The sequence below is a fragment of the Oryzias melastigma genome, linkage group LG4 (genome assembly GCF_002922805.2).
Source record: "Oryzias melastigma strain HK-1 linkage group LG4, ASM292280v2, whole genome shotgun sequence".
In the NCBI taxonomy this organism is placed as follows: domain Eukaryota; kingdom Metazoa; phylum Chordata; class Actinopteri; order Beloniformes; family Adrianichthyidae; genus Oryzias; species Oryzias melastigma.
This window is the reverse complement of record NC_050515.1, coordinates 14,549,477-14,576,139: the sequence shown is the minus strand read 5'-3', so window position 1 is coordinate 14,576,139 and position 26,663 is coordinate 14,549,477. Positions and strand designations below refer to the sequence as shown.

The following is a 26,663-nucleotide window of genomic DNA, read 5'->3' as shown; positions in this document are numbered from 1 at the left end:
CACTTTGACATTTTGCACCAAGCCTCTTCCAACTGTAGGGGGTGGACATGAGCTAGTAAATAGTAGAAAACCTGTGCATCACATGCCTGGTGTGCCTGAGCATTTAAGATTACATTAACCATTTAGTCACAATTTGAAGAAATATGAATTCCTTTTACCTCTCCCCAAGGACCCACTATCCACTGAGGGGGAGGGCAACGCTTTAGGTTGCAGCGGACCCTGGAGGTAGGTCGGCCATGTTTGGGACACCTAGACTCCGGCAAGATGTCGCCGCTCTCCCCGCTCTTACACAGTACCACACGGTGCCTGTAGCCAGGTCCACAACTGGGAGTACACTGCAGCAGAAACCATGAGGAAAAACTCTTAAAAGAATTTTACTGTCTTCAGTGTCACTTCAAAGTCAGCTGGTTTAGAAGTTTATGCATCTGTCAGTGCAGAACACATTTAAGGACGTCCGTCTACCTCTGACCAATCCAGAGCCAGCCATTCAGGGGGGCAGCTGTGGTTGTTGCAGGGCTCGGTGAGAGAAGGGCGATGGGAGCTGCAGGCCGAGTCGTCCAGGATCTTCTCCTCTGTGACAGAGATTCTCCGCTTGCACAGCACCTCCCGAGTGCGCAGACCACCGTTACAGCTGCGGCTGCACTCTGACCACCCTCCTGTCCACCAGCTGGAGGCAGAAAACACAAAAAATGGATTTGATTTACTCTTAGACATCATAAAGTCAAAAAAACCTGAGTACAAAGTACTAAAGGCTCAATAATAAACCAATAAATGCTTTTACATAATGTAATAAAAATGGTCTAAAACATAAATTCTTTGAAATCAACTTTCAGAATCAACAAAAGTTCTTTAAAAAACCTTATATAAAATATGGATGCTTTAAAATCAACAGGAATCGAGGCAATTTGGTACAAATTTAACAAAATAAAAGACTTCCATCGAGAAATAACATCTGGATTGTTTCTACAGATGGAGCACTTACGTCGGGGAGCAGGGCTCAGTGTTGCAGGATCTTCTCTTCTCTTTGGGTTTGCTCTTCTTGTCACAGAAGTGATTGTAGACGACGGTATGATCCATCAACCTCTTACACACCACCTGCTGGATCTGCACACCTGACCACAAGTTAACGAAAGCATGAGAAACATCCAATAATTTGCACCTATTTTTTGCTAAAGTAGTTAAATTAAATCTTATAGTAAAAAAATCAGTTAGTTAAAAACACGAGATTTACTGTAGGGGGACTTTGAGGGCAAATACCACTCTTTGATGCATCACCAAAGCTATGCTAAACACACTGGAATGTAGATAAGTTAAAATGTGTCTACATTTGTCAATAGGAAACATGCTCGAAGAACAAAACTTAGTTTGACAAAATGCTGTTTTCACTTGATTTTCCCTTCCACTTCAGTTCAGGATGATAAGAAATGAGTGGGTCATTAACTCACAAAGGCCGACGAAGAAAACCACGGTTGGCTGTGTGCGATATCAACTATTCGCACGTAATTTTCTAAACACGTGCGGCCAGAGTTGAACTTTTCAGACCCAGAAGAGGGGTTAAGATTAGGACTAAGTTTAAGGTTAAATACACCAAAGGGCTCTTGAGTTTGGTCGTTCTGCAGCTCACCACTCCCCAGGAGATGGGGGAACGAATTTTACAACAAATGGGACTTTAACTTTGAATATGTGTGACTAAAAACTAAATTTAGCCTTGGGCGCATTTAAAATGAGTTTGGGCTATGCATCAATGTGCAACTTGGCTGCGCGTATTAAGTGTGGCCAACATGAATTTCCATCAGTTTTTGTGCTGATCGAATATCATCAGCCCTAAAAAAATGGTGGCCTTGATGTGGACTCCCAGAAAATCCCATTTAGGTGCATGTGTACTACCTTTCTGCTAGTCATTGTGCATACGCATGGCTGAAAAAGAGCTGCTTTAAAAAGCATATTTACATTCCAAATTTGATTATTTTTGCTCATAAATTATCTGCTTTTTAATTAGACTTTTAGAGCTTCAATTAAGCTTGCTACTGTCCACCGGGAGGCTGGCTAGAATAGCTCAATCGCTCCAGCTCCATGGACTCTGTGACAGGCTGGAATTTTGTCTAGAGTGTTTGCCTAACAGTAACCGGGACAGTCTCCGGCAACCCACGGGTTAAGAAAATGGATGTAATTCAGGACGAAAATCCCCACACTGAGCACCCATATTGGATTTATTTTTCTACCCTTTAATCGAGTCACTGAAAATGTCACTGGCCCAAAGCTGAGTATCTGATTGGTTGACTCGTCACGCTGTACCCGACCACCCAAAAGACCTCAAATTGCATTTGAACATTGACTTAACATTGAAACTTGACACCTCGCCACGCCAACTGCTTCTGATGTGAATGCAGCTGAATAGTCCTGTGCTGTAGATTTACAGCGGTTCGTATTTCAGTGATGATGTTGATTTTCTGTCTTCAGATTTCTCGATAGAATTGTGTTGGAGTTGATTTTTTTTCCCTTTAAAATTGTCGTGCATATAACCTGGTTGTGGGTTTCACTCTTGGTTCAGTCGAATTCAGGAAAGAGAGCTAAAATAAAACTAATCACCAAATTATTCTTTACGTGCTGATCCTCCCTTTTAAATTAACAGCAGATAAATGTAAAGAAAAATAAGATTAGAGGATAAACACTCAGCCATTGTATTTAACAATTTCATAAAATGTATAAATATGGAGTGTAACTTATTTTTGTTTACACAGTTTAGGATTTTCTCACCTCCAGCACACAGTACAGAGCAGCGCGACCAGGAGGTGTAGAACCAGGAGAAGCCGCTCAGAGGATCCCTGTTGAGTGGAGGGTTGAAACGATAGTGGATCCCTGGGTTCTCTTCCCTCACCAGGACCTGTAAAACATTTGTAACTAAAGATTTAGCATATCTAGAGTCCATTCATTGCAACTGGACTAAAAATCTTCTTCCTTTAATTTTCTTTTTTCAATTTTTCCAATTATTATAGATGTTTTAAAGCTGTGAACCCCTAACAATAAACCACTTTTCTCAGACAGACATAAACATTTTCACTCTTTTCTTTCTTAAACTTTAACATGTCAAGCCTTCAGAGAACTCTTAGTTCAATATTACAGAATGAAAACAAAGATTAACGTAGAATTGGGATGCTGCACAAATTCTGTACAGCAGACACGGCACAGATCTACAGCCAATCAGATCTACAGCCAATCAGGTTGTAGAATACAATGTGCTGTGGAAAAAAATAAAAAATAAATAAAAATCACAAAACATTTTAAAAAATATAGCAAAAGTGCAAATTGTGAATTTAGCAAAGAAACAATGTTCATTCATATATAATCAAAAAAGCAGCCGTATTACCTTCACACATTTTCAATGAGAACAAAAATTGATGATCGGATATGGAGAAAAATGTATTTGATTAAAATTTGCGCAATATTTTAGTAACCCACAGACAATGGAAATTACTTTTTTTATTTTCTTTTTTAACTGGCAAATTTTTCTCATACAAAAATTCAAATACTTTGAAGAAATATTCTTAGGCCTCATCTACACTTTGTTTTGGGTAAATTTCATTCCAGTTTTGTGACTGTAAATCACCCTTACATGAGAAAACAGGTCATCTTTTTCTATTGATTTACTCGCCTAGGGAACCATTTAAAGACTTTCTGAACATCCATAAAGGGTTGAACTGACTCCACCTGCTCTTACCATAACAATGAGAGTGATGTTAGTTGGGCCCAGCGCCTCTAGAGTTTCTGGTCCATCAGTGGGGCGTCTGTAGTGGAACATGGTTCCAGCAACGTTGAATCTCCGTGGTGTGTCAATGGTCAACTTCCCATTGATAAAATATTGGTCACTTTTACTCTTTAGCACTGAAACCAAAAGGGACACTTGAGAGAATCAGCATACCGTCAAATGTTTCATTCAGTAACAACATTTCTGTTACCTAAATAGTTTAAGGACATGTTGAGCTCTTGTAGGTGGATAAACACAGATCCTTTAGGAATCCTGACCACTTCTTCATAACCTAAGAGACAGAAAATAAAAGGTGGGTTAAGTTAGTTTCACTGGGAATTGGTGAAGCAACGTCTAAGTAGTGCTGAGCTCAGTGGGATGCCAATGAACTGAGCAGGAGCTTCAGATTCCAGCCACATTCCTGGGCAGCTGTCCTCGCCTTTCTATTCAAGTCTACAAATTTTCCAAAAAAAGTTATCTCTCGTTTTTCTTTCCTTCCCCTCCATCTTGATCTCTTGCCCTTTTTCTTTTGCTCACTTCACCTCCACCATTCCTCCATTCCCTTTGAAAGCTCCGCTCTGCTGTCCAGACGGCAGGAAAGGAAGGCCACGTGGCCCTGTAAATAACTTAAGCTCGCAGGAGGAAGAAGGGAATTAAAAAAATGTGGTAGAACCGAACTCCTTTCAGTGACAACTAGTTTGTGATCTCTCTGCGGAGCTTTGAGAGGTGCAAGTTCGGGTTTTCTGCCTCATTTCTACTGAAAGAGCTCAAAGCAAGAAGGTAGGGTTCTTCTGTGAGCGATCAGTGAAAATGTGCTGTAAGCAGAGAGCGAGGAAGAGGCAGACCTTTGACTCTTTAGAAACACATGGCCTTCTTTTCTAAACTGGACTCAAGAATTATTAAAAATCCCAATAAATTGATAGCAACATAATAAATAAAAAAAATGGTGGAGGAACATTTATAACATCACCAATAATTTCCAGAATCAATTCGATTCGATTCACCAGAGCCTGGATAGATTTGATTTTTTTTTCTGATTCTTTCGATCCACTCAATTAAATTTGATTCAATTCTGAGTTTACACAGTTTACACATTTAGACACATTTGTTTAGGAATACATCACTAATCTATACTTGTTTTAAAGATATTCACATGAATCTGATACAGTTCACTTACTGTAAATGTTACCAGTGAAATAATATAGAGATTGTCAACACAGAGTTGCAAGAATTCTCATTGTTCTGACTCTCCTAGAGCCCGTTTCAGTTTGGCCACTAGGTGGCGATCGCGCTATAGCATCACACCTTATTCCAGAAGAAATAGCGTTCGATCAATCTTGAGCTTACATCAATTCAGATCAACTAATCGATTTTGTCCACCCAGCTCTAGTATAAAACTAACTTAACATAACTGGTATTTTTTCATATCCTGTTTAGAAGTTTCATGAACTGCCTATTTTTGTGGTTGATACGGGTAGTTAGTTTTAAGAGATAATTAAAAAACCTTCTCGTGTGTTTTCCTAAAAGCAAATGATGTCAACAACTTGTAAACCTTTTTTAAAAGACTTAAAAAAAACTTTTACACCTGCCTCGCTTACAACCATCCAGTCCGATTCTGCTCTGTCCTTCCACCACATTGTATAGCAAGTCCAAAAAAAATTTGGCATTACAGAAAAACAATGGTGCACGGATGTGTGCATGTTTGAGACAAACAAGCTGCACATAAAAAACAGCTATAAAGCACTGCTAGAGGTCAGAAACTCTGCAGGGATTCTTTAAATCACTTAGGCAGATAAACGAGCGTTGGCAGACAGTTCTAGCAGTTTGTGATATCAAACGTTTGCTGTAGGCATGATTGAGTGATTTTGCTGGCTATAAATCTACTTGTGAACAGAAAAAGGTTTCAGTCATGTGGCTGGACTTTAGCTTGGTTGGAGATGGGAGCATGCTGTGGTTGGAATAGCCTTTCCCAGCCAGTTTCCTGCCAGTTAGGTCTCCTAAACCTGGCAGAGAACTGACCAGAGATCAGCTGACAGCTGAATGGTTCATTCCAACTATCTGTGTTTAGTCAGCGATGTTGAAACCCAAGCAAAATCATGTTACAAGGGTGGGTGGGTGGATACATATAACTTTATTTTATCAAAACTACCACACTTTTGGATGTTTGTGTGGCTAAAAAGACCAAAACCTCTTCAAACCTGCAGTACTGTTATTTATTGTTAAAAACAAACCAAATACAAAGCAGTAAAGCAAAGTTGGTGAAATTCTAAAGATAAAAAAAAAGTTAATTTTACTTGCATTATTGGGAACTCACTTCTGATTGAGACACTGGGACACGGGATGCAGGTGGATTTTTCTATACAGTAACATTAGTTTAGTTCAGAGAGAGGATTTTAAACAACCACATTTTTCAGACTCTGGAATAGTAGCAGCAAAAAAAAAACATAATAAATAAAAAGAAATCCTATATTTGTCATACTTTTTTGAGAAATATATTTTAACAGACACATTTTTTTGAAACGCAAATCATAATACGGAATGTGGTTCACATCCCATATATGCATGCTTGACTCCCGTAACTCACTGATGCTTAATTAGGTTTAGGAAACATAGAAGGAATTTAGAATACTAACACAATACATGAACAAGATAACCAAAGAATAAAGAACATGCTAACAAATCAACTCTTTATATCACATCAAATCACTAAATCCGTTGAATTCTTCGTCCTATGAGGCACTTTTGAACAATTCCGCCAAAGTATATATGCGCATTTACGGCTTGCACATTTAAAACTCTCACATTCATGTGTTGCTACACAAGATTTTTGTCTGTTTTTGGGCTTACATACAAAACAAAAGGCCTCTGAACATGCATTACAAGTTAAACCAGTCAAACTTCGACTAATCAGGACTCAGATTTGGCAGTGATGTATGGTAGCATCCTTTTCGAAACATGCAAGTTCTAATCATTACAAAGATTGTCTCTGTGGTGCAGAGCAGTGCTGCCTGCATAGGGTGTGCCCCCACCAATGGATTCAAGAGGAGAAAGGCGGTGTTGACACTTTGTGTTTTGGGGGGAAAAAAGTGACCCAAAATAGATCTGACAGTAACAAGACCTCAAGCCACACAGGCTGGACCTCACTTAAATCTGTTTGCCACGTGTCTCTGCATGACCAAAGGAGAAGCATACATCAGCCTGCTGCTCACCTCCCATGTAGACGCTCACCCTGGATCTAATTGTTGTCAAAGTCTTTTTTTCCTCAACAGTTGATTTTTAGCAACAAATGTTCTATTTTTTGGATTAAACTTGTGGATATTCCTCTAAATGAACTGAAATGTGAAAATTTCTAGTATTGTGGCCTCATTTTTTTGCTTTATTGCTGTTACAGATCTTAGCACCACTGTAGTAGAAGAACTCTATGACAGCTCAAAGTTTGTCTTTTTGCAATTGCAGAGTATAAACCAGACCAAAGCTGGACTCCTCTGAGGAGAAAGTATTACTGCACCGACATCAGGCTTTGGCATCACATAAGACATTCCAAAGTTTCATGAATGGTACACCACTGTATAGTCTACACCTTCACTCTTATCTGATCACACAGACCTTAACAATATTGCCTTTCTGCTCCGCATTGGTTCTTGTGATGCCATCATCAGGACTTGGTCCTCTGCAGAGCCTCGCTTTTCCACGTTGGTTCTTATGTTTCAGCTACCTGAAGCATGTATCTAACAATTCAACACTAGGGATCTAGCGCATTTAAGAAGCTAAACTTCAATAAGACAGGAAGCTGTACGGAAACTGGTAAGAAGTCTGCAGAAACCGCACTGAGGACCAAGAGCCATCAGAAGAGGGGTCTGAAAGCTGGCTAGCTACACCTCTGTGGGCTATGCCAGCTGCATAGCTGAAGAAAACAAAGCACCAAAGCTGCAATAATCAGAAGCCCGGTGTCATCTCTGAAGGACACTGCCAGAGCAGATGTCTCAGCAGGGCCAATAAAGTCCAAAAGGACAAGGGACACCCTGAAAATGAGCTCTTTGCCCTTCACACATGGTAAAATAGACTTATGCAATGTACTCACTACATGTGTGACGCACATTCTTGAATGTGCTTTTAGCCCAAAGTGTTAACACTGGACTGTCCTGCATATGTCTACTACCTACAGTTAGAAGAGGCTTGGTGTGAAATATCAAATCGGAGGAAATCTAGCAAATCTTGCTTTTTCTTTTCCAGCTCTTTTCGGTTATATGAAAGACTTAATGTCATATAATTCCAACCGGACACAACATCCAATTAATAATTTCTCCTCCACGATCAATGTTTCAACAGTTGGTACTTCCGCGATTTAAAGGGGATGCCATCCATACATCACCAATTCTGAGTCCCCGATTGGTCAAAGTACAACTGGTTTAACCTCAATGTGTATAACGTTAAGGTTTTGTACGTAGAGCCTGAAAACGGTCCCAGAAACTTGCGCAGCTACGCATGAATGCAAGAGTTTTGAACATGAAAGCCAGAAACATTAAGTCGTTTTTGCATGGACTTTTCATTGGAAGTGAACTGAACGCATGTTGCTGAGGCCAGTATGAATGTAGCTTAAGTAATGACAAACTGAAAACAGCTTGGACGCTAAAAGTTAAAAATACTTTTTTTAAGCTTTTTGGTAATGTTCACAATTTATTAAAAAAGAAAAATTTATGACCCCCCCCCAATCCAAGTTTTTTTTTCTATTATATTGCATTTTTAAAATTGGTGTGTTTATTGCAGAGGAGAGTATTTCTGGCTGTTTTTAAAGTTGAAAGTAGCCTAAAAATATTGTTTTCACTATGATTTTCATTTTGAGGTGTATTCAGACTGGAAAAATCAGATGGTCCAGATCATTGGCCAGGAATTATGAGGGCGGGGCAAAGCAACGAGAGAAAGAATAATGGACTTTCTGCACTCTGCAATCCTTGTCGGGATAGTTCATTTATTCAAACTTTATATTTCGCTGACTATTTATGAATGCCTGTATCAACCTCAGGTTCAACACTTTTTACTGCTACTTGTGTACAACAGAGGCATGCTGCAAGGTGGTTACTGAGAAGGATAAGAAGGCAGGATAATAAGTGTTTATTACATATAGATTGTTGGGAAAACAGTGTGAGAAGCGATGTGTATCAAGTTAAAGGTTGTTTTAATGAACCTGCTGTGTCGTTGCTCCATTTTGGCTGCTTCCTTTCTGTTTACATCCGGTAATGACCGGCTACGGTGGCCATTTGGGTCAAATTGGTTCATTCCAAACACGGAGCCTGTGCAGACTGAGGGAACTCGGAGGAACCGGAGCTCAGTCCGATTGGGAACGAACCGAGACCACCTCGATAGATGGGTCAGAGGGCAGTTCCTGGTCGCGGACCAGGGTCCACTTGGGAGTATTCAGACTGAAAATTTGTTTTGGGGAAATGAATTCTGATCGTGTCCAGTCTGAATAAACCCATAGTTGTTGTGTTGATTTCACCATTCAACTAAAGTCAATTTATCGCCCTCATTTAGATTGCTCTCATTTAAATAGCACAAAGTGAGTTTACTTCACACAAGTATATTATTATCCGAGTATAGTTTTATAGTTTAGAGCCCAGCTGTTAAATGCTCTATATTCTGTCACATTTACTAAACCTGTTAAAGTAAAAATGCCTCAAATATGGATGGAGGGCAGCTCTGTTGCAGTGTGGAGAAGCAGGTGCTGCTATTTGCAGACATTTAAATGATGGTTGAGGAACGCTTCGTCCATCTTAATTCATACTGTAAATGGCTTGTTAAAAGGTGGGCTTACAATCTAGACTTTAGAAAGTTTAGGATCCAGAACATCATGTTGCATAACTTTGACTATCCAGTTCTTGGAAAAAGTGCAGAATGTTCCAATGGAGAAATTAAGACACAAACCCCTTTTCTCCACTGTTTATTAATTAAATGAAGATCAAAGTCTGCTACTTGTTCGGAGAACTCGCTGACGTTTTCGCCCACAAAAGACAAATATGTGAAATAATGGAAAGAAGTGTCTCAGCTCTTCACCTCCTTCAGGCAGCGAGTCGTTGAAGACACCCTCCACGGAATCACAGCTGCTACCGTCACCCCCGCAGATCCTGCAGCGGTCCTCCCGAACATCAGAGCCGAGGACGCGATCGCAACCTACGTGCTGCAGGAGGCCAGAGACAAGAGAGTTGCAGGGTCACGCGGGGTTATGGGCGAAGGAGGCGCAGTCGGTGAGTCGGGGGGGTGGGGTGTCAGAGGCCGTTGCTGACGAATTACCTCCTAATGTCTTCCAGACCGCTTTTTCAAAACACAGAAATATCAGATGGCAAGTCCAGATGTGTTTTCTGATCCAGTGCAGACATAATGCTCTTTGGTTGCTAAACTCATAGCTGTCGACATAAATAAAGTTCATGATGAGCGAAGCAGGTGGTTCCACTCAAACTCTTTAACAGTGAACCAAACTTAAACAAAAGCACAGAAAAATGAATGACGACTGCTTTTGGTCTCATATTTTCACACTTGGTTATTGTAGTGAAGGCTAATGAGGTCAGCAATTATTATTCCTTCTGCCTCATCTGGATCAAGCATGAAAACTATTGGCTTTGTACCGTAATTAGCCGTGTTTTAATAAAGTTTTAAGAGCTGCAGAACAAGCAGGCCACTTCTAGAAACTACGTGTATAAAACTCTTCCAGGAACTCGCAGGAACTGGTGGAAAAACATACTACAACTACATTTAGGGATTTTCTGTCTCTCGCCACTATTGTTTTGGGTTAAATCAACCATTTCTAGTTTAAAAAAAAGGAAAAGGAAAGTAATTCTCATTGTTAGTTAATACAATTTAAATGATTTTGCCATTTTTGGTTTGGTTTTAGAGTTAGACTTTTTATTATCCAGTAAAGCCAATCAAACAGCTGGTGTACTTTTTTAAAAAAGTTGCCAAGTACATCAGAATTTTATAACTTTTTGTGCTGTTTTCAGACTTTTCTAGCAGCATGTTGCAGAAGGAGAAGACATACAGTAGGAGGAGGAAAAGCGAGATATGTTCTTTAGAGTGGAAGAGTGACGTAGAGTGTAAGAAACGAGGAAAGGAAAGATAATAAGACGGCAGTAAATGAAGAGCAGGCGGAGCCAGAGGGTCACTGGGTTCCTTCAAGAGTAGGAGTACAAAAGATAAAGAAATGAGGAGAAAAGGGGGGGAAAAGAGGAGCTAATGAGCAAAATCTTTCTCTCCTAATGAGCACAGATCCTCTGCTTCAGATTCTAAGAAACTTTTGAGACTTTATATTGAGAAGCTTATATTGAGGCATACTATTATGATATCTTTTAACTGCTCTGCAAATCAGCCACATTTGTTAACCATCACGCCCCTGGAAAAAAAAGAAAACTATTGCTCTGCTGAGGAACTGTTGTGAGCGTTAAAGACCCACTATGATGAAAGTTGTGTTTTTAACAAGTTCTTGTGGCAATTTTCTCATGATGGAGGACATATATCAAGAAAATAAAACCTAAATTTGCATTTCTGGGTATTTCTTTATTCAAATCGTTGTGAATCAAGAGCAGTTGGTCTGCTGCAGCGACAAAGAAACTACAATATTCAGGCCACGAGCTTCCTGGCCTGCTTCATTTTGATGCATCCACTTGTAAACATCTAGATTCATGCACGTCTTTATTTTCCCCGTCTGAGCTGGTTAAAAAGTGTACGGCTGGGTGATCTGAGCACCTGAACGGATGTGTTTAAAAAGGGGAAATTATCAGCTTACCTTACACTCGCCGCTCACACACATGTCCAGAGACTCGTCTCGACACAGCGTGCCGTCCACGACAGCAGAGGCACGCTCTGTGTAGAAGTTGTACCCTTCTGCAAGGCAGTTGAGGGAGCAGGGTTTCACTCCACCTGGATACAGAAACACAGAGACCCTGGATCAACATGCAAGATGTGTTCATATTAATATGCACAAAGAAAAAAAATGCAAATATGCTGTATATCAGCAGGCCTTGAAACTATTATATGTATGTACACAGTTGCAACATTTTTTAAAGAAAAAAAAAATGAATAAATTATAAGAAACAGAGGCGTTTAAAAGAAACACCTGTTTAAATGTTTTGTTTTAAACATACTGCTTTCAGGCATCAGTTTACTCAAAGATGGAATTCTTTGTAATTATGGTACAACATAAAAACAAAATAAAAAGAAACAGAAATGTTTGGTTTTTCTTTCTACATGAAAAACCAAACATTAACTTAAACTAGAAAATTTGCATTACCTGCGATAATGCTCATGTGAATGCTTTCTGCTGAATGTGGTCGCTGAAGATGCTTTGGCAATTTAAGAAATTGCTAAAACAATGTGCTCAAATTATTTGCATAGACCCAAAAATATTAGCTTAACTCAAAAATCCTCATTAGATGCCAAATTGCCCAAAAATGCTAACTCGTTGCTAAAATATTAGCTTACCTCCAAATTAGCCCAAAACACCTCAGTAGATGCCAAATTATCTAAAAATGCTAACACGTTGTGCTATATTAGCTTAACTGCTAATTAGCCCAAAAAAACCTCAGTAGATGTCAAATTAACATAAAAAACTAGCATGTTGCTAAAATATTAGCTTAACTCCAAATTAGTCCAAAACACCTCAGTTAGCGGCAAATTATCTAAAAATGCTAACTCATTGCTAATGTATTAGCTTAACTACAAATTATCTCTAAAAACCTCAGTGGATGCCCAATTAGCCAAAAAAAGAACAAGTTGCTAATATATTAGCTTAACACAAAAAAAAAAAACAGAAATTAAGAAATTGCATGAAAATTACAAATACCAAAAGTACAAGCAATAATGCCCTGAACATGCTTAAAGTTTTGTTACTAATATTGAGGAAATTGCATAAAGTGTAATTTAGTTTTTAACATGTCAAAAAAAACTTGGGTAAGAAAACGGAAGGGAGCTGAAGAATCACTATAATGTGAATTCTGAGGATTCACACAAATATCCCAAACTGATCTGTTCGCTCCTTCCTGAATCCAAACCAAACATGACGCTCAACTACACTTTGAAAAAGAGGCACATTTTAAATGAACCAAACAAAACCTGCAAAGTGTAAAAGTAAAATGTAGAAATGGGGAGTGAACAGATACCCAAATGAAGTGTTGGGAAGTGATCATAGGAAATGTAGCTTTAAAACTAGGAAAAATCCAAAATTTCATCAGTTGAGCATCACAAACATGAACATCTGTGCATGGATTTTACTAACCAGCTCCAGAAGTATGAGGAAATTAAATACGGAGGTTTTAATAAAGATGGCAATATGTCTAAGTATGAGAACATTCACACATTTATTTTTACCAAAAAATGTTCATTTTTCTGTAAAGTTTTCCAACAGTTCCCCTGCTTTGAGGCCGTCCAACACCCGTCTGGGCTGTATTTGTTTGTGCTGGCAGCTCTGAAGCAGGTACAGCTTGTGCTGGAAAGAAAGAGGGAGCATGTAGTGGTGAGAAGAAGGGTTCAGACCACGGGAAACTACAATTCCCATGGTGCTGAGCTTTGGCAGGGCAGTAGTAGCTTTCAGGAGTGTGTGTTAGCAGGGTGTGTTTTCTGTAGTGTGAAGGCTGGTGCATTGGGAAAAGTAATAGAAAATTGCTGGTTTGAAGAAAAAAAAATCCACTGCAGTTAAAGAAAAAAAGACTTTATTATTGAACTGTCCTTGGCTGTCTGAGCCGAGAAAAGAGGACCGCCAGTGGTTTCCACCTCGGGGTAAAATTGAGTGATGTGTGATGCTGAGTGAAATAAAAGTAGATATGGAGAGATCTGAGCACCAAAAAAAGAGAAGGAACGCTGCAATGAGGATCTACGGACAGTGAGAGGGTTTAAGAGGACTGAGAAGGAACTGGGCGGTGTTATCTGGCCCTAAAATGCAGCAGATACTTTGGCACTGATCCCGTGTTAACAGCTGCAAGGAATTTCTATTGTAAAATCAGCTGACTCGATGAAAGGAGAACTTGTTGCCTGAAGTCTGAATTGGACGCCTGACCATCTCTGCAAGTCATTATGTTAATGCCGCCCAATTAAAACCAGTTACGTTGTTGAGACTATTTATCTTCCACGTCCAGTTTCAGCATTCACTCCTCATCAGAAGCAAGAATTCCTGCATGAAAAAATCTCCGTCTGTGAATTTCTGGCGCTAGCATCTGCCTACCAGACAGAATAAAGAATATCTAGATAAACTCACACACTTCACAGCTGTCTTTCTTTTTCACATCTGTTCTCTCCTGCATATGGTCTCCTGTCATCAGGTGTGGACTCGCTTGTCTCTACGTCCAACTCATCCTCTGTTCTTATCTCATCAATCTTCATATTCATTTGAGACTGAAGTCTGTGTTTAATTCAACAGAATCACCTCTAAATTTTCATTTAAATTCCCAAAAATAATGATGAAACTAACTAATACAGCCTTTACCGTTGTTAAATTTATACAAGAATTTATTCAGGATTTTTCCTCAATAAGGAAAACGCATTTGATTTCCTCAATTTTCCTAAATTTAATCAGGTTTTCCCTTAATTAGTTCCATGTATTGTTTTTAGCTGTTTAAATTCTTCACCTAATTTAGCTTTTGGCCTGTTAAAGACCCACACCAATGAAATTTGTATACATTTTGGTGTTTTTAACATGTACTTGTGGCATTTTTTTGATAATACAGGACATAAAGAAAATTTTGCTTAAAACTGCATTTCCAAGTATTTCTGTGTTCAAATTGTTGTTGAAATATTTGTTATGTGTTGCTGCTTCCTGCTTGTCATGTTCATGCTAAGTTATTAATCACAACAGATACTTTTTAATTCATCTGATTACATTTTATTGATCAAATTCTTTGTTTTAGTCACTTTTTAGTTTTTTCCATGTCATGATTTTGGAATGTTTCCTGTTTATATACATGTTTTAATTTATTGATCATATAAGTTCCTGTCAATTTTGCTTCTTATCTCTTACTTTCATAAACTCAGAACATGACAGCCAGAAAAACCAAAGTTGGGTTTCTCTACTGGCACAAAATTTTCAAGAGATAGTTTGGGCAAAATAAGCTAATTTGATAAAAAACTTAAGACATCAATAGTGATGCCTAACAGCTTCCGCCATCTCAGAATCTGCAGACCTCAGATTCTGTGTGGGATTCCACTTGAGACCTCACCGTCCCTAAAAAGTGTTCCGAAAGGCAATCCCAGTTTGTGCTTTTGGAATGCACATTTTATTGTAGGATGGATCTAGCAGTTCTGCAAGTTCTAGACTGTTTTCACACACAGGCCGCTGTCTTAAAGTGATGGCTGTCTATATGGATGAATGAAAAAAGTGCCTTTTTATGGTAAAAAATTACTGTTTAGCAATGACTCCTTCTAAATCTCAAAATTTCAAACACGTTATTTTATATGTTCTACTCCTGTAGGAGCAAGCATATTCTGATTCAAACTTGATTCTGTAATGCTTTAAAGTTTATACCCCTGTATGAAGCTGTAAAATCACATTTTAACTGACCAACATTTAATAAGTGATACATGAGAGGAAAATATCTATTTTTCTGTGGTCAGAAAAGCCTCACCAGAAATGAAAAAATAAAACAGAACATTTGTATTCACCTCCTCTGTAAGGCTTCCAAGTATAAAATTTTCCTCTGAAGGGGATGTTGTCAAAGTCGGAACACTGAATCTCCCGAAAGTCCCGAGAGCCCGCAGGACACTCCTGTAAGACACAAACGCGAGAATAATATTAAAGACATCCTTCTGAATGTTTCCTTTTTTAACCAGAGAATTCAGTGATGTTTACAATAGAGATCTCACATCAATATTGCAGGACCGGAAGCGCTTTCTTTCCCCCAGACAGTACTTCCCACCGATGGTTGGCCTGCAGTGAAACAAAAACTGGGCAGTGAGTAAAATTTATCAATGATCACCACCTCTCAAGTCTCAGAATGTGGTTTTCTTTTGCAGGTATGTTATCTAAACATAACAGTTCTTGATCCACAACATGGGATGGTTTTTTGAAAAAATGAATTTGCCACTAAGAACTGGCTGCTGGAACCGTACTTCCACGTCGTTCAGCCGAGCGAAGCCAAACAAAATATGCAAAGCGAAGCTCTGAAACAAAAACGGGGAAAACATTGCTGTCTTCAGATTTGGGTCAATCCATTTGGAGCTTAATCAGTTCAAGATGAGACATCTGGTGACTGGGACTCACAGGACTATTTGTTCTGTGATTATTCATGGTTCACTGCTGCTTTCAACATTTCTGATTAAGAATACCATTGATGTTTTCTGTGTGGGGCTTCCAGGAGAGACTTTTGGTTAAATTCTGTACAACTGTTTTGACGAAATCTGAATGCAAACGATTGGTACGATCCATCATCCCTATATTTCTGTCTGTGAATGTATTTGCTCTGTCCTGAGAGTCCTAAAAGATAAAGGGAAGCCATGTAAAATGTATTTATTTTTTGGCTTCACTACTCATAGCAAATGTACTAATGCTGAAGCATTAATTTATTAAATACTGGAAAGGGAGAAGAATATTTTGTCTGGAGTAAAAAAAAAAAATACTCAGTGTGCCACAAATTCAAACAATGCAAATTATTTGTATGTTGTTACGGTTTTTTGAGCCAAGAGAAAACCACATGCTTGACACACAAAAAATGTGTTCTAACTAAAGCAACTGCAGAAAAAAAGGAGAAAGATTCCCTCAGCCAGATACTTAACCCGCTCTGACTCTGCTCACCTTACAGACTTACTCCAATTAAAACTGTGTTTTTGGTGTTTTAATATGTTCTTGTGGCAGTTTTGTCATCACGGATGACATATTTAAATAAAATTATGATTTAAATTACATTTATAACAATTCTTTACTCAAAATTGTTGTAAATCAGGAGCAGACAAAAAATGACTTGTAGCTGTGACATATAGAGGCCACAAGCTCCATTCTGATGCATCCACTTGTAGACAAATAGATCCATGTACTCATTCAAGCTGGCTAAAAACTGCTCGCCATTTTGGTTGCACCAGTAATTTCTGGTTGGGGTTCTGAGGGGCTGTAAACTAGAGGTGTGTAAACGGATGGATGATGGGAAATGTGGGAAGGCTTACTCTGCACCAACAGTGCCACACACAACTTGGAGGCAAATTTCTAATGAATTACTATGGCTTTGCAGAAACTACATCCTAGAAAACAGCAGTTTTCTAGAACATCAGGTTGATAAATAAAGTCTACAAAGATTTTGGTCTAATTTAAAACCGTACCTTTTTTTCCTATCTCAGTAATGTAAGTGTGCAGTCCTGTCTGATAGTGATGAAGAAAAATTGTGGCCTTCCCCATCATTAAAGTTGCCTATCCCTGTTTTAGAGGCTGCAAGATAAACGACATGTTTCTCCATGCAAGACAAAAAGTCTGCTTCTTTGTGAATTATGAAGCAGTTTTTAAGGCCCAGACACACCAGGCGTGGCTGCAGTCTTTGCTAAAGTGGCCAATAAGCACTCATTTTAGGTAATAGATGTAACAACTCTAAATAAGAGTGCATTTCAGAAGCAGCACCGTGCACTGCTATGCTAAAGATAGGGTCAGTTCTTTTTACACTGCTGTAGCTGAACTGCAACAGCCTTCAAAAAAGAAGGAAGCAAACAGGTAGGTATATCATTAAAAACCGGTAAAGCCATAGAGTTTGCAGTTTTTCAAAATTAAACACCAAGACCCAACATGAACTCCGCACATACATCACCTTTAGAAGGGTTAGGGTTAAAATTCCAAATAGGCAGTACTATGGGACAAAGCAAAGAGCGCTCTGGCCTGGTCTAAATCCTGGATTGTAGCCTAAATCTGTACCTGGGGCTGTCACAGTGTCTGGCAGAAAAGGAGACGCCACCCCCACATGTCCTGCTGCACTCCCCCCAGGGTGACCATAGACTCCATCCTCCATCTACTCCCTCTGGACGCGTCCCATATGCCACGCACATCCTCTTGTAGCACCACTGCACAATAAAAATACAATAAACATACGCTCAGTTATAAACAAATGCAAATGCAGTACACAAACTGTTCTCAGAAATACGAACACTTCCAGTTTTATTTAAACCTTTGACTGTATATCAAGAACTGGACAAAGAGAGTCAGACATCAAACACAGAAATTACTTCTGGTTCCAACAAACTGAAGTGGATTCAGTTGCCATTTCTCCGTAATATGTACACCGCCAGCTTACTTTGAGCCAAATGTTCTAAACGAGTCTACATTTCTATGGGAACCCCTTTCTCCAATCAGGAGTGAGCATGTTAGAAGGCCACACCTCTTCAACTGAAAGCGGCCTCAAATGCTTTGAATGTTGGACCTAAAGCCACCTACTTTTTTCAAAGCATCTGATTGGTCAGTTTATGACCTAAATAACTTGCACTACAGAAAAATATAAAAAATAGGATTGGCAAGAACATTTAAAAAAAAGGTAGCAGAGCAGGAACAGTTATGGAAGCATCTTTTGCATCTGAGAAATGAAAGGACTGAGTAATAGCAGTTTATTTATCAATAGATGTCTATGGGGTTTTGGCTTTTTGGGACCAGCAGGTACTTCCTATTTGAAACATGAAGGGGGAGGGGTCACTCAGTCCAGTTCTCTATATACAGCTCAAATTTGATTACAAAAGTGCGTACTGCTTCCTACTTGAGCAACCAGCAAATTTCCGAACCCACTTAAGTCCCTTTCGGGGTCATGGTGTTGCTGGAGCTTATCTCAGCCACTGTTCGGCAAAGGTGGGGTACACCTTGGATGGTTCGCCTGTCCATCGCAGGGTCACACATCAAAACACACAATTATATTTAGAGAGACCGACCGACCTAAAATGCACATTTTTGGACTGCGGGAGAAAACCCACACATGCACTGTGAGAACATGTAAACTTAGAATCCATGGCCTTCTCGCTGTCAGGCAAGAGTGCTAACCACTACACCACCGTGCAGCCCTTACTCAAGCAGCATTCCCTTAAACCCGATTTATAAAAAAACGTTCACTTTAAACTGTAACCTCACATAGTAACACCGTCAGTGACGCTTACCCCTTTCTCTATGGTGTTGGTCTGACAGATGGTTCCCTCTGCAGCGGGAATGCTGCTGGTGATGCAGCGGTTACTCTTACTCATGCACCAGAGTTCACTGCAGACTTCCTGTGAGTGGGAGCACAAGCACGTTGATGATACAAAAAAAGGATTTTACTGGTTTTATCCAAGAATTGTGGTGAAGACCCAGAACTGTAGTTCAAGCTTTACCACTTTTTCTTTCACAGCTTTGCCTTACACACATGGGGTTACGTTTTATTGTCTGCATATGCTGTGACAACATAGTATCTATAATAACGTGTCTATAAAGCAGCTGGCTGTTCCAGATGTGCATTCTGAAACTGGCCTTGTAAAATTTGACCAAGCAATAAAAAGAATGCTATTCTGTGAAAGTACTGGAAGATGTTACAGACTTAAAAGAGACACGAGAAAAAGCTGTGTGGACTCTAGTGAAACGGACCGAATTTGAATAGGTCAAAACAGACAGGTGAGTGTTTTATGATTCTGTGAAGAGGGTGGGTTTTAGTAACAGATGTGACAGTATATGTTGACACAAAAATCCTTGTAAAAGACCGTGTATAAGACGGTGTCAGGAACCAGGCAAAAATGCAGAAAGATGCAGATGTTAATCTGGAAATTGGTTTTGTTTAACCCCAACATTTCAAAAAATGAAGTATGTAAATGAATAAAAAGTCACTCACTGAATATTTACACTGCCGAGATCTTATCCCATACTGGAAGCGGCACTGTTCGTCTGCATCGTAGGCCTGGCCTGGTGCTGTGGTGGGATACACGAACTCCTGCTTCAGCGGCACATTGTTCAGGCAGGAGCCCATACCCGAGCTGGAACACCAAAGAAAAACGAAAGGATGCTTAAACATTCAGGCTAAAGGGTGAGTCTTTTGGTCTGAGAAATACTAAACAAATTTTACCGTCTATCAACAGCAGTTTTTTTTAGAGCTCTCATTACTGATTTATTTGTGGTATTTCAAAAATGGCTTAGTTACTCCAGGAAGCTGGTGATGTAATCGCGGCTGCAGGCGGACCAGATGAACGGGTTGGTCTTCATGGTGATGTGGTCAGCCATCAGCTTGGCGGTCTCTTGACTACGAGGCCCACAGGTGTTCCCCATTCCGTCATGGTTCATCCCAAACCTAAATGACACAACGGCAACACTTTGAGGACAAGTGGGATGTGGCAGCAGGGAGAGCGCAAAAATAAATACTGAATATGAAAAAATTAAACAGATGCACCAAACGTAGAATAAATGTGAAGAATAAGGCTGTATTCAGACTGGGAAAGTTCACTTAATTTGGTCTGGATCGAGTCCTGAACCTTTGGTCTGTATTCAGGCTGCATTTTAACTGGACATTACTGTTTTGAACCAAATCTTGTAAACAAAACCACGTGACTTAAGATCTCCTCAGTCATTGGCCAGGAGTTATGAGGGTGCGGCAAAGCAACCAGAGAAAGAATAATGAAAATCCTAAACTTTGCAACCTTTGTTGGAATACCCCACTTACTGAAACTTTATACTTTGCTGACCAATTTTGAACATTTGTATCAATGTCAGGCACAACACTTACTCTTACTTATGGATAATGAGGAGATGGTGACTAATAAGATATGCTGATACATGTTTATAAAATATATTGTCAGGAAAACAGTGTGAGAAGCAATATGTTTCACTTTAAACGCCCATCTACGGTGGCCCTTTTGGTCCAGTTGTTCCGCTTCAAGCATGGAGTCTATCCAGACTGAGGAAACTCAGAGCGAACTGGAGCTCAGTCAGATTGGAAATTAACCAGGGGTGAAAGTAAGCCGAAGTGGCGTTCTGATAAAAGAACTGGAGGCGGAACGCCGCTCTGGCTAAAGAGATCAGCTGTGCGGCCTGTTTTTGCGGATCAACACACGTCAGAAGCCGCTGTCGCTTATGAAAGAAAAAACAAAAAATTGACACTCAAGCTGCGATGCATCGGCATGTTGATTAAATGCTCTGGATCTCTCTCTCGGTCTGCGCCTCCGTAACAACACATCCTCAAGTCGTCAAAGGTTGACGTTTGGGACTCCTCTGGGCCACTTTTTGGGGGTCCCCAATTCGTCGTTTTTCTTTTACATGCTGGCTGTTCCCTTTAAATTAAGGGTCCCCCACCTCCAGGCCGCAAACCGGAACCGGTCCAGTGCCAGGACAGGGAGCGCACCGGTACCCTAACCTGAGCCCTGCTTGCATCCGGTAACAGTTTGGGTCCAATACCGTGTCTGGTAACTATTTGGGTCCGGTAACGCGTCTGGTACTCCATCAGGCACCGGGTTAGGCTACCAGTACCGCGTCCCGAGGGTTGCGGACCCTTGATTTTACAAACAGCCAGCACATCCAAAAATTAAAGCAGCAAATTATTTCAAAGAAAAACATAAATAAAAAAGACCATGCATAGAAAAATTAAGCAGATGTTTAAGAAGAAGATCCAAAGTGAGGTTGAAAATGTGCAGGACAAATTTTCTGAATGAGAGGATGAAGGAAACAAAAGGGGAGAGGGAAGTTCTACATAGAACAAGAAAAAAAATATATACATGAATGAAAATTAGGTTAAATCCCAGCTTTAAGTTGTTAGTTTTTTTAACTCAAAATGATGAGAAAACAAATAAAAATGACACCCAGGTCTTAAATAACTTTCACACTAGTTTGAAACACAGTGAAGTTTTATGCTTTTTCCTTTCTGCAGAGGAGTCTGCATTTAAACAATATACTGCAGAGCCAAACATTTTTTTTTTTAAGTGAAAACAGCTTTTTGAAACCAGAAAGCTGTGAGTATGCACATGTTTATTATAAAGAAAAAAATCCCTTCCTAGCCGCAGTGATAAGATGGCCCCTGAGCGTGAATACTTGAAAACCCATGTAGACCATTAGAAAACTTGATGTCTATACCAACTGCTGAAGCAAGGTTTGCAAACAGCACTGGAGACTGAAATACGAACAACAGCAAACTAACCACATTCTTGGGTCATGGAACACATTTTCTGAAATATTCAGCACTGGTTTCACTTAAAATCTCTCAGTTTGGACATGAAGAATATACTACATTTTCATATAATTATCTGAAACAACCATTTAACCTTTTTGTACTAGTTTTTATTAAACTGCATTGTCACTGTTGTCAGTTTTAGCAAGTTTCCAGCAGAAATAAATTAAGCTTGAGATGATTCACTACTTGTTTCTGTCACTTTAATAAAAGAGCAACTATGTTAGACAAAAGATCTTAAATTTCCAACTAAAATATTCATATGATTTTCAGTTTTTTGAGACTGAGTTTTACATTTTGTGATCATATTTTGATCTATTTTAAAATCATTCCCAGTGGTCTTTTAATGATGAATTTGCAGTTTTTAACCAAAATTTAAAAAAAAATGTAGTTCTCTAGGAAGCAGTTTCTGCAGAGCTGCAGGAGTCTGTAGGATATTCACCTCTGAGTTGTGGTAAGCCCACCCCCACTGCCCATCAACCATCTATGTACGTATTGGAGTGTCTATAGCAGGGACTGGCAACTCCAGGCCTCGTGGGCTGCACTTTCTGCATGATTTCCAGATATCTCAGTCCCTCTCGTGATTGATTACCTGGTTCAGCTGTGTCCACCCAATTAGCACACGCCAGAGCACGGTATGTTGGAAAATATGCAGGTTTGTGGCCCTCGAGGCCTGAAGTTGCCTTTCCTTGGTCTTTAGAGAACTGGACTGAGTAACTCCTCCCTAAATAAGAAGTAGCTCCAAGAAGCCAAAACTCCACGAACTTCTAAAGAGAAATAAACAGCTCTTACTCAGTCGTTCTATTTGTCATAACTATTTTTTGCCCTGATACTTTTTTCCTAACATTTTCTTGATAATTCTAATTTATTTTTCCTTATTTGTTTTCTATATTGCAAGTTATTCAAGTTATAAACTGACCAATCAGTTGTTTGACAGATTCTCAGATGAAATTATAATTTAATGGAAACAGTGTTACTGTGAAATTGCAGTTTTTCATCATTTCTAGAGTTTCGCTAAAGTTTTGCGCGTATCTGTAATGGCGACGCAGCTATTGGTAGCTACACAAGAGTTGGTTTTGCACACAGCGTTTCTGTTACTCACGTATGTCCGATTTCATGGGCGATGGTGAAAGCTGTTCCCAGGCCGATGTCCTCATTGATGCTGCAGCTTCTCTCTGGTTCACACATCCCTCCTACAGGAGCCAGACCTGACAAATACACGAACACTGTCTGAAAAAAAAACCTTAACCCTGCCATGGATTGGATACATTTTCATTCTACTGTTTTAGTTGTTTTTTGGAGCTTTTCGATTGCTCAAATACCATTTTTTACAAAAGAAAAGACATTTTTAGTTTCAGTTTACTGAATGCTATATTAGTCTGTTCATTTGTTTGAGTTACCTAGAGTTTCACAGGGCTTGTTTTTCTGGATACAGATGTCGTACCTGTTGACAGAAATTCAGAAAAAAAAAAACAGCTGCAGATTATTGCGTTTTTATGGAAGCTGGTTTTGGCACAAACTTGTCATGGACATATTCTGGGAGGGCGACACGCAGACATGTTATGGACAGACGGCAGCAGCAGCAGACAGATATAGCTTTGAAAGAACAATAGGAGGAAACCGTGGATGGTCACGGAGGTGTCATCTGTCTGGACAGTTTCCATCCTCAGCTTGATAAATTAGCTGCTGCAAAAATCAAACTCTTCCCACAGGCTCCCCACCAAAACCACATTTTAAAAAAGCATGACTTGTTTTCTGCCTAATCTATTGTCAGACACTGCCACAGTTTCCCTCTTTTGGCTTAAGTTGTAGCACATTCTTTGCAAGGGAATATTTGCAAGTCAGCGGTTCTGCTCAGTTCAATAGCTTTCAGATGACTCTGAGCAAACCATGGTTGTGTTGTCTTCTGCTGCACATTCCTCAGTCAACAGCTATAATGTTTTTTTTTTTTTTATGTGCTCAATTTGTATCAGCCACTGTTTCTGTTTTTCTGCAACTGGAACAACAGCAACGAGAGATAAACTGTCACTGTCAGATTTGCTTTGTGTCTTTCTCTGCAGCGAGTTTATTTTCCTGGCTTCCTCAGAAGGAAAATAGAAGCGTCTTTGTCAGGAAATGGTCCAAATTCCTCATTGTGAAAATGTGTTATTTTGCATTTCTGACCTGGTGATGAGCACAGCGGTGTCATGGTGAGCGATGCCGTTGTCTGGTATGGCGTTGCCGTAGCTGTTCCGGTGCTGGATGCTTTTCTGCCACTTGCAGAAGCTGTCTAAGGACTTCCCTGCATGATGGTTGATCTCCAGCGTCGGCTGGCAGAGAGGATCAAAATAATAAAAATGCTCTAGTTTCCTATGTCACAGACAAATACCATCAGAAGCATCTTTAACAAATACAAATTGACCCATTTACACACCAGAAAATGGGTCAATTTTGACCAACACAATATAAGGGTTAAGACAATAAAATTATGTTCAATAACTTGATCTGATCAGTGAAAAGTCAGCATCTTCACAGCATTAAGGGGGGCACGGAGGGAAAGAAAAGGGGGGGTGCTCAGTTGGCCACAGCTGGCGAGAACTCGTAACCCAAGAATGCATGCGGTGACATAACTAGTCATTTTCTCATCCCACAGTCCCTCATCTCTCAGCCCGCTGCTGGCCCCTTTTTCCTTTCCGGGGCCAGCTCGCCTTTTCGGACCTGGAAACCAGCAGCAGAACCGCTCACCGTTCCCAATCCCGTCCTGACCTCAAACTTTAGGCGTAAGAATAACTAACACTAAAACTGCCCACCACTAATGATCCTAACATTTACCCCTTTTTATTTGCTCAGATAACTAACACACATCAGGAAGGGATATTCCTGGGCTTATTTTGAAGACGTATGAATCATACAAGCTCTCCAATAAGACTGCTGTGGAGGAAACCTCAAAGCCGCACTGTGATCCCAGAAGAAACCAGCTGGACCGTCTCGCCACATGCTGTTAATGGCAAGCTAATGGCGAGCTAATAAGGTCATTTACTAGCCAGTTAGGTGGCTTAGTCATCCTCTGAGCTATGTAAGTAAGGTCATGCACTTTTTATGAGCTGAACTCCTGCACAGTGGTCAAGTGTGGAGTCTTACTTCATTTCCCGACATCGTACGACAAGAGTCTGTGGACATGTCTGCAGAAGCAGCTGAATACAACTGAAAATAGACTCCATGGTTGTGGAACTAAACTGCTGAGCTAACCTATGAAAGTAATATGACCAAAATCAATGTCTACATAAAATAATAAGTTACAAACAAGACTTTTATCTACATAAACTCTAAAGAGAACTGTGAATCACTAAAATGCACATCTTTGTACTTCAGTGATGTTACCAGCAGACCAGAATCAAAAGTAATTTTAGGATAAAAAGTCCTATTTGGAAAAAAAAGAAAAGAAGTGTGAGGATCTGAAAGCTAAGTTCAGTTTTCTTATGTTCATGTAGATTCTCATTCATTTAAGCTAATTCCATTGAAGGAGTTGGTTTAACTTTTATTTTTAACTTACTTAAGTTATCGTACGTGTTTTTGGTGTTTTCAACATGAACTTGTAGCATTTTCAGAATTAATTTAAGATCAAAAATGTCTTTCTGAGCATTTCTTTATCCAAATCGTGATAGATCAGTAGCAGATAAAAACCAGTGGTTAAAAAAAACTCAGGTTTAAGACACAGCAACTGCAATGGGCCTACTAAAATCTTTAGAGTTGTTAATTTATAAATATAACATTTTTAGTAATTAAATATTGTAAATATTTAAAAGCTACATTTTATACACAAATGGTTTCACACAAAAACATAAATAAAGTGTATTTTTCTAAATGTTGAGGAGGAACTTTGCTGCTCTCGCTGGGTTTTGATCTGTCAGAAACTAGACCGAATGGCTCTTCTAGTGTTAAAGGTTCAAATCCGGTCATTAAAAAACAAAATAAAAGTTTTAAATTGTTGCTTTTAAACTGCAAGATTGTATATTATCTATGTGGAATTTACAAAGAGCTGTAAATGCTGATTATCTGAGCTTTTGTTTCTTAATCTGTGTGTCCCTTCTGGCAGTCATTAACAAGAATTCCAAGATCTCTTTTCAAGAGCCACATGTTTTTTGTAGAATCAAATGCAGTTTGTTGCCTGACTTATTTATAACCGTTTCTCTATTCTATTATAGAAAACAGAATCTAATTTTTTTGTGTAGTTTAGACAGAAACATGATAATAATCCATCTCAGAGAACATTTAAACTTGCAATATTTTGTGTATGTGAGTCCTATTAGAAAATGTTAAAGGGACATGAATCAGTTGACAATATAATGGAAAGGTTTCATGAATAAGGTTGACTCCTAAATAACCAAACAGGACTAAAGATTTAGGGGGTTTAGTTTTGTTGATGGAGTTTAATAGGCTAATCAAACACCAGCTGTTTAATCATGTTTTAGACCAGGGGTCTGTAATATTTAGCACTAAAAGAGCCAGTTGGTCTTGTTTCTTACAGACTAAAACCCAGCAAAGTTCCAATTTACCATTTAGAAAAATACACTTTATATTTTTGTGCCCATCAAGACACTTATTTATAAAATTTAGCTTTGAAAAATTGCAATAATTGAATGAATACAGTGTTCAAATCTATTATTTATTTTGCCTTTCTTTAAAGCCAAAGAGCCACAATAAAGGGATAAAAGAGCTCAGGAGCTTCAAGTTGCAGATTATCTTTAAGCATTTTCCTATCAAAGTCATTGCATCTGAATGGAAAACAAACTCTTCTTTTCCATCTTCTGATTGGCTAAACACACCTGATCCAG

At 39.3% G+C, this 26,663-nt stretch overlaps 1 protein-coding gene across 3 annotated transcripts in view; it reads right to left on the bottom strand.

Moving 5' to 3' along the window:
- adamts10 (ADAM metallopeptidase with thrombospondin type 1 motif, 10) overlaps positions 1-26,663 on the bottom strand; it is a 51,563-nt gene that overhangs the window by 4,348 nt on the left and 20,552 nt on the right. For all 3 annotated transcript variants that reach the window (XM_024279375.2, XM_036211560.1, XM_036211561.1), the window contains exons 10-26: positions 24,013-24,158; positions 23,250-23,293; positions 22,952-23,057; positions 19,837-19,983; positions 19,531-19,672; positions 18,830-18,937; positions 17,610-17,755; positions 15,584-15,647; positions 15,383-15,485; positions 11,520-11,653; positions 9,797-9,920; positions 3,957-4,037; positions 3,719-3,882; positions 2,758-2,884; positions 983-1,112; positions 463-667; positions 159-335 (exon numbers count right to left, since the gene is read on the bottom strand). In XM_024279375.2, coding sequence (XP_024135143.1) covers positions 159-335; positions 463-667; positions 983-1,112; positions 2,758-2,884; positions 3,719-3,882; positions 3,957-4,037; positions 9,797-9,920; positions 11,520-11,653; positions 15,383-15,485; positions 15,584-15,647; positions 17,610-17,755; positions 18,830-18,937; positions 19,531-19,672; positions 19,837-19,983; positions 22,952-23,057; positions 23,250-23,293; positions 24,013-24,158 — 2,148 coding nt within the window. The remainder of the gene's footprint in view (positions 1-158; positions 336-462; positions 668-982; positions 1,113-2,757; positions 2,885-3,718; positions 3,883-3,956; positions 4,038-9,796; positions 9,921-11,519; positions 11,654-15,382; positions 15,486-15,583; positions 15,648-17,609; positions 17,756-18,829; positions 18,938-19,530; positions 19,673-19,836; positions 19,984-22,951; positions 23,058-23,249; positions 23,294-24,012; positions 24,159-26,663) is intronic.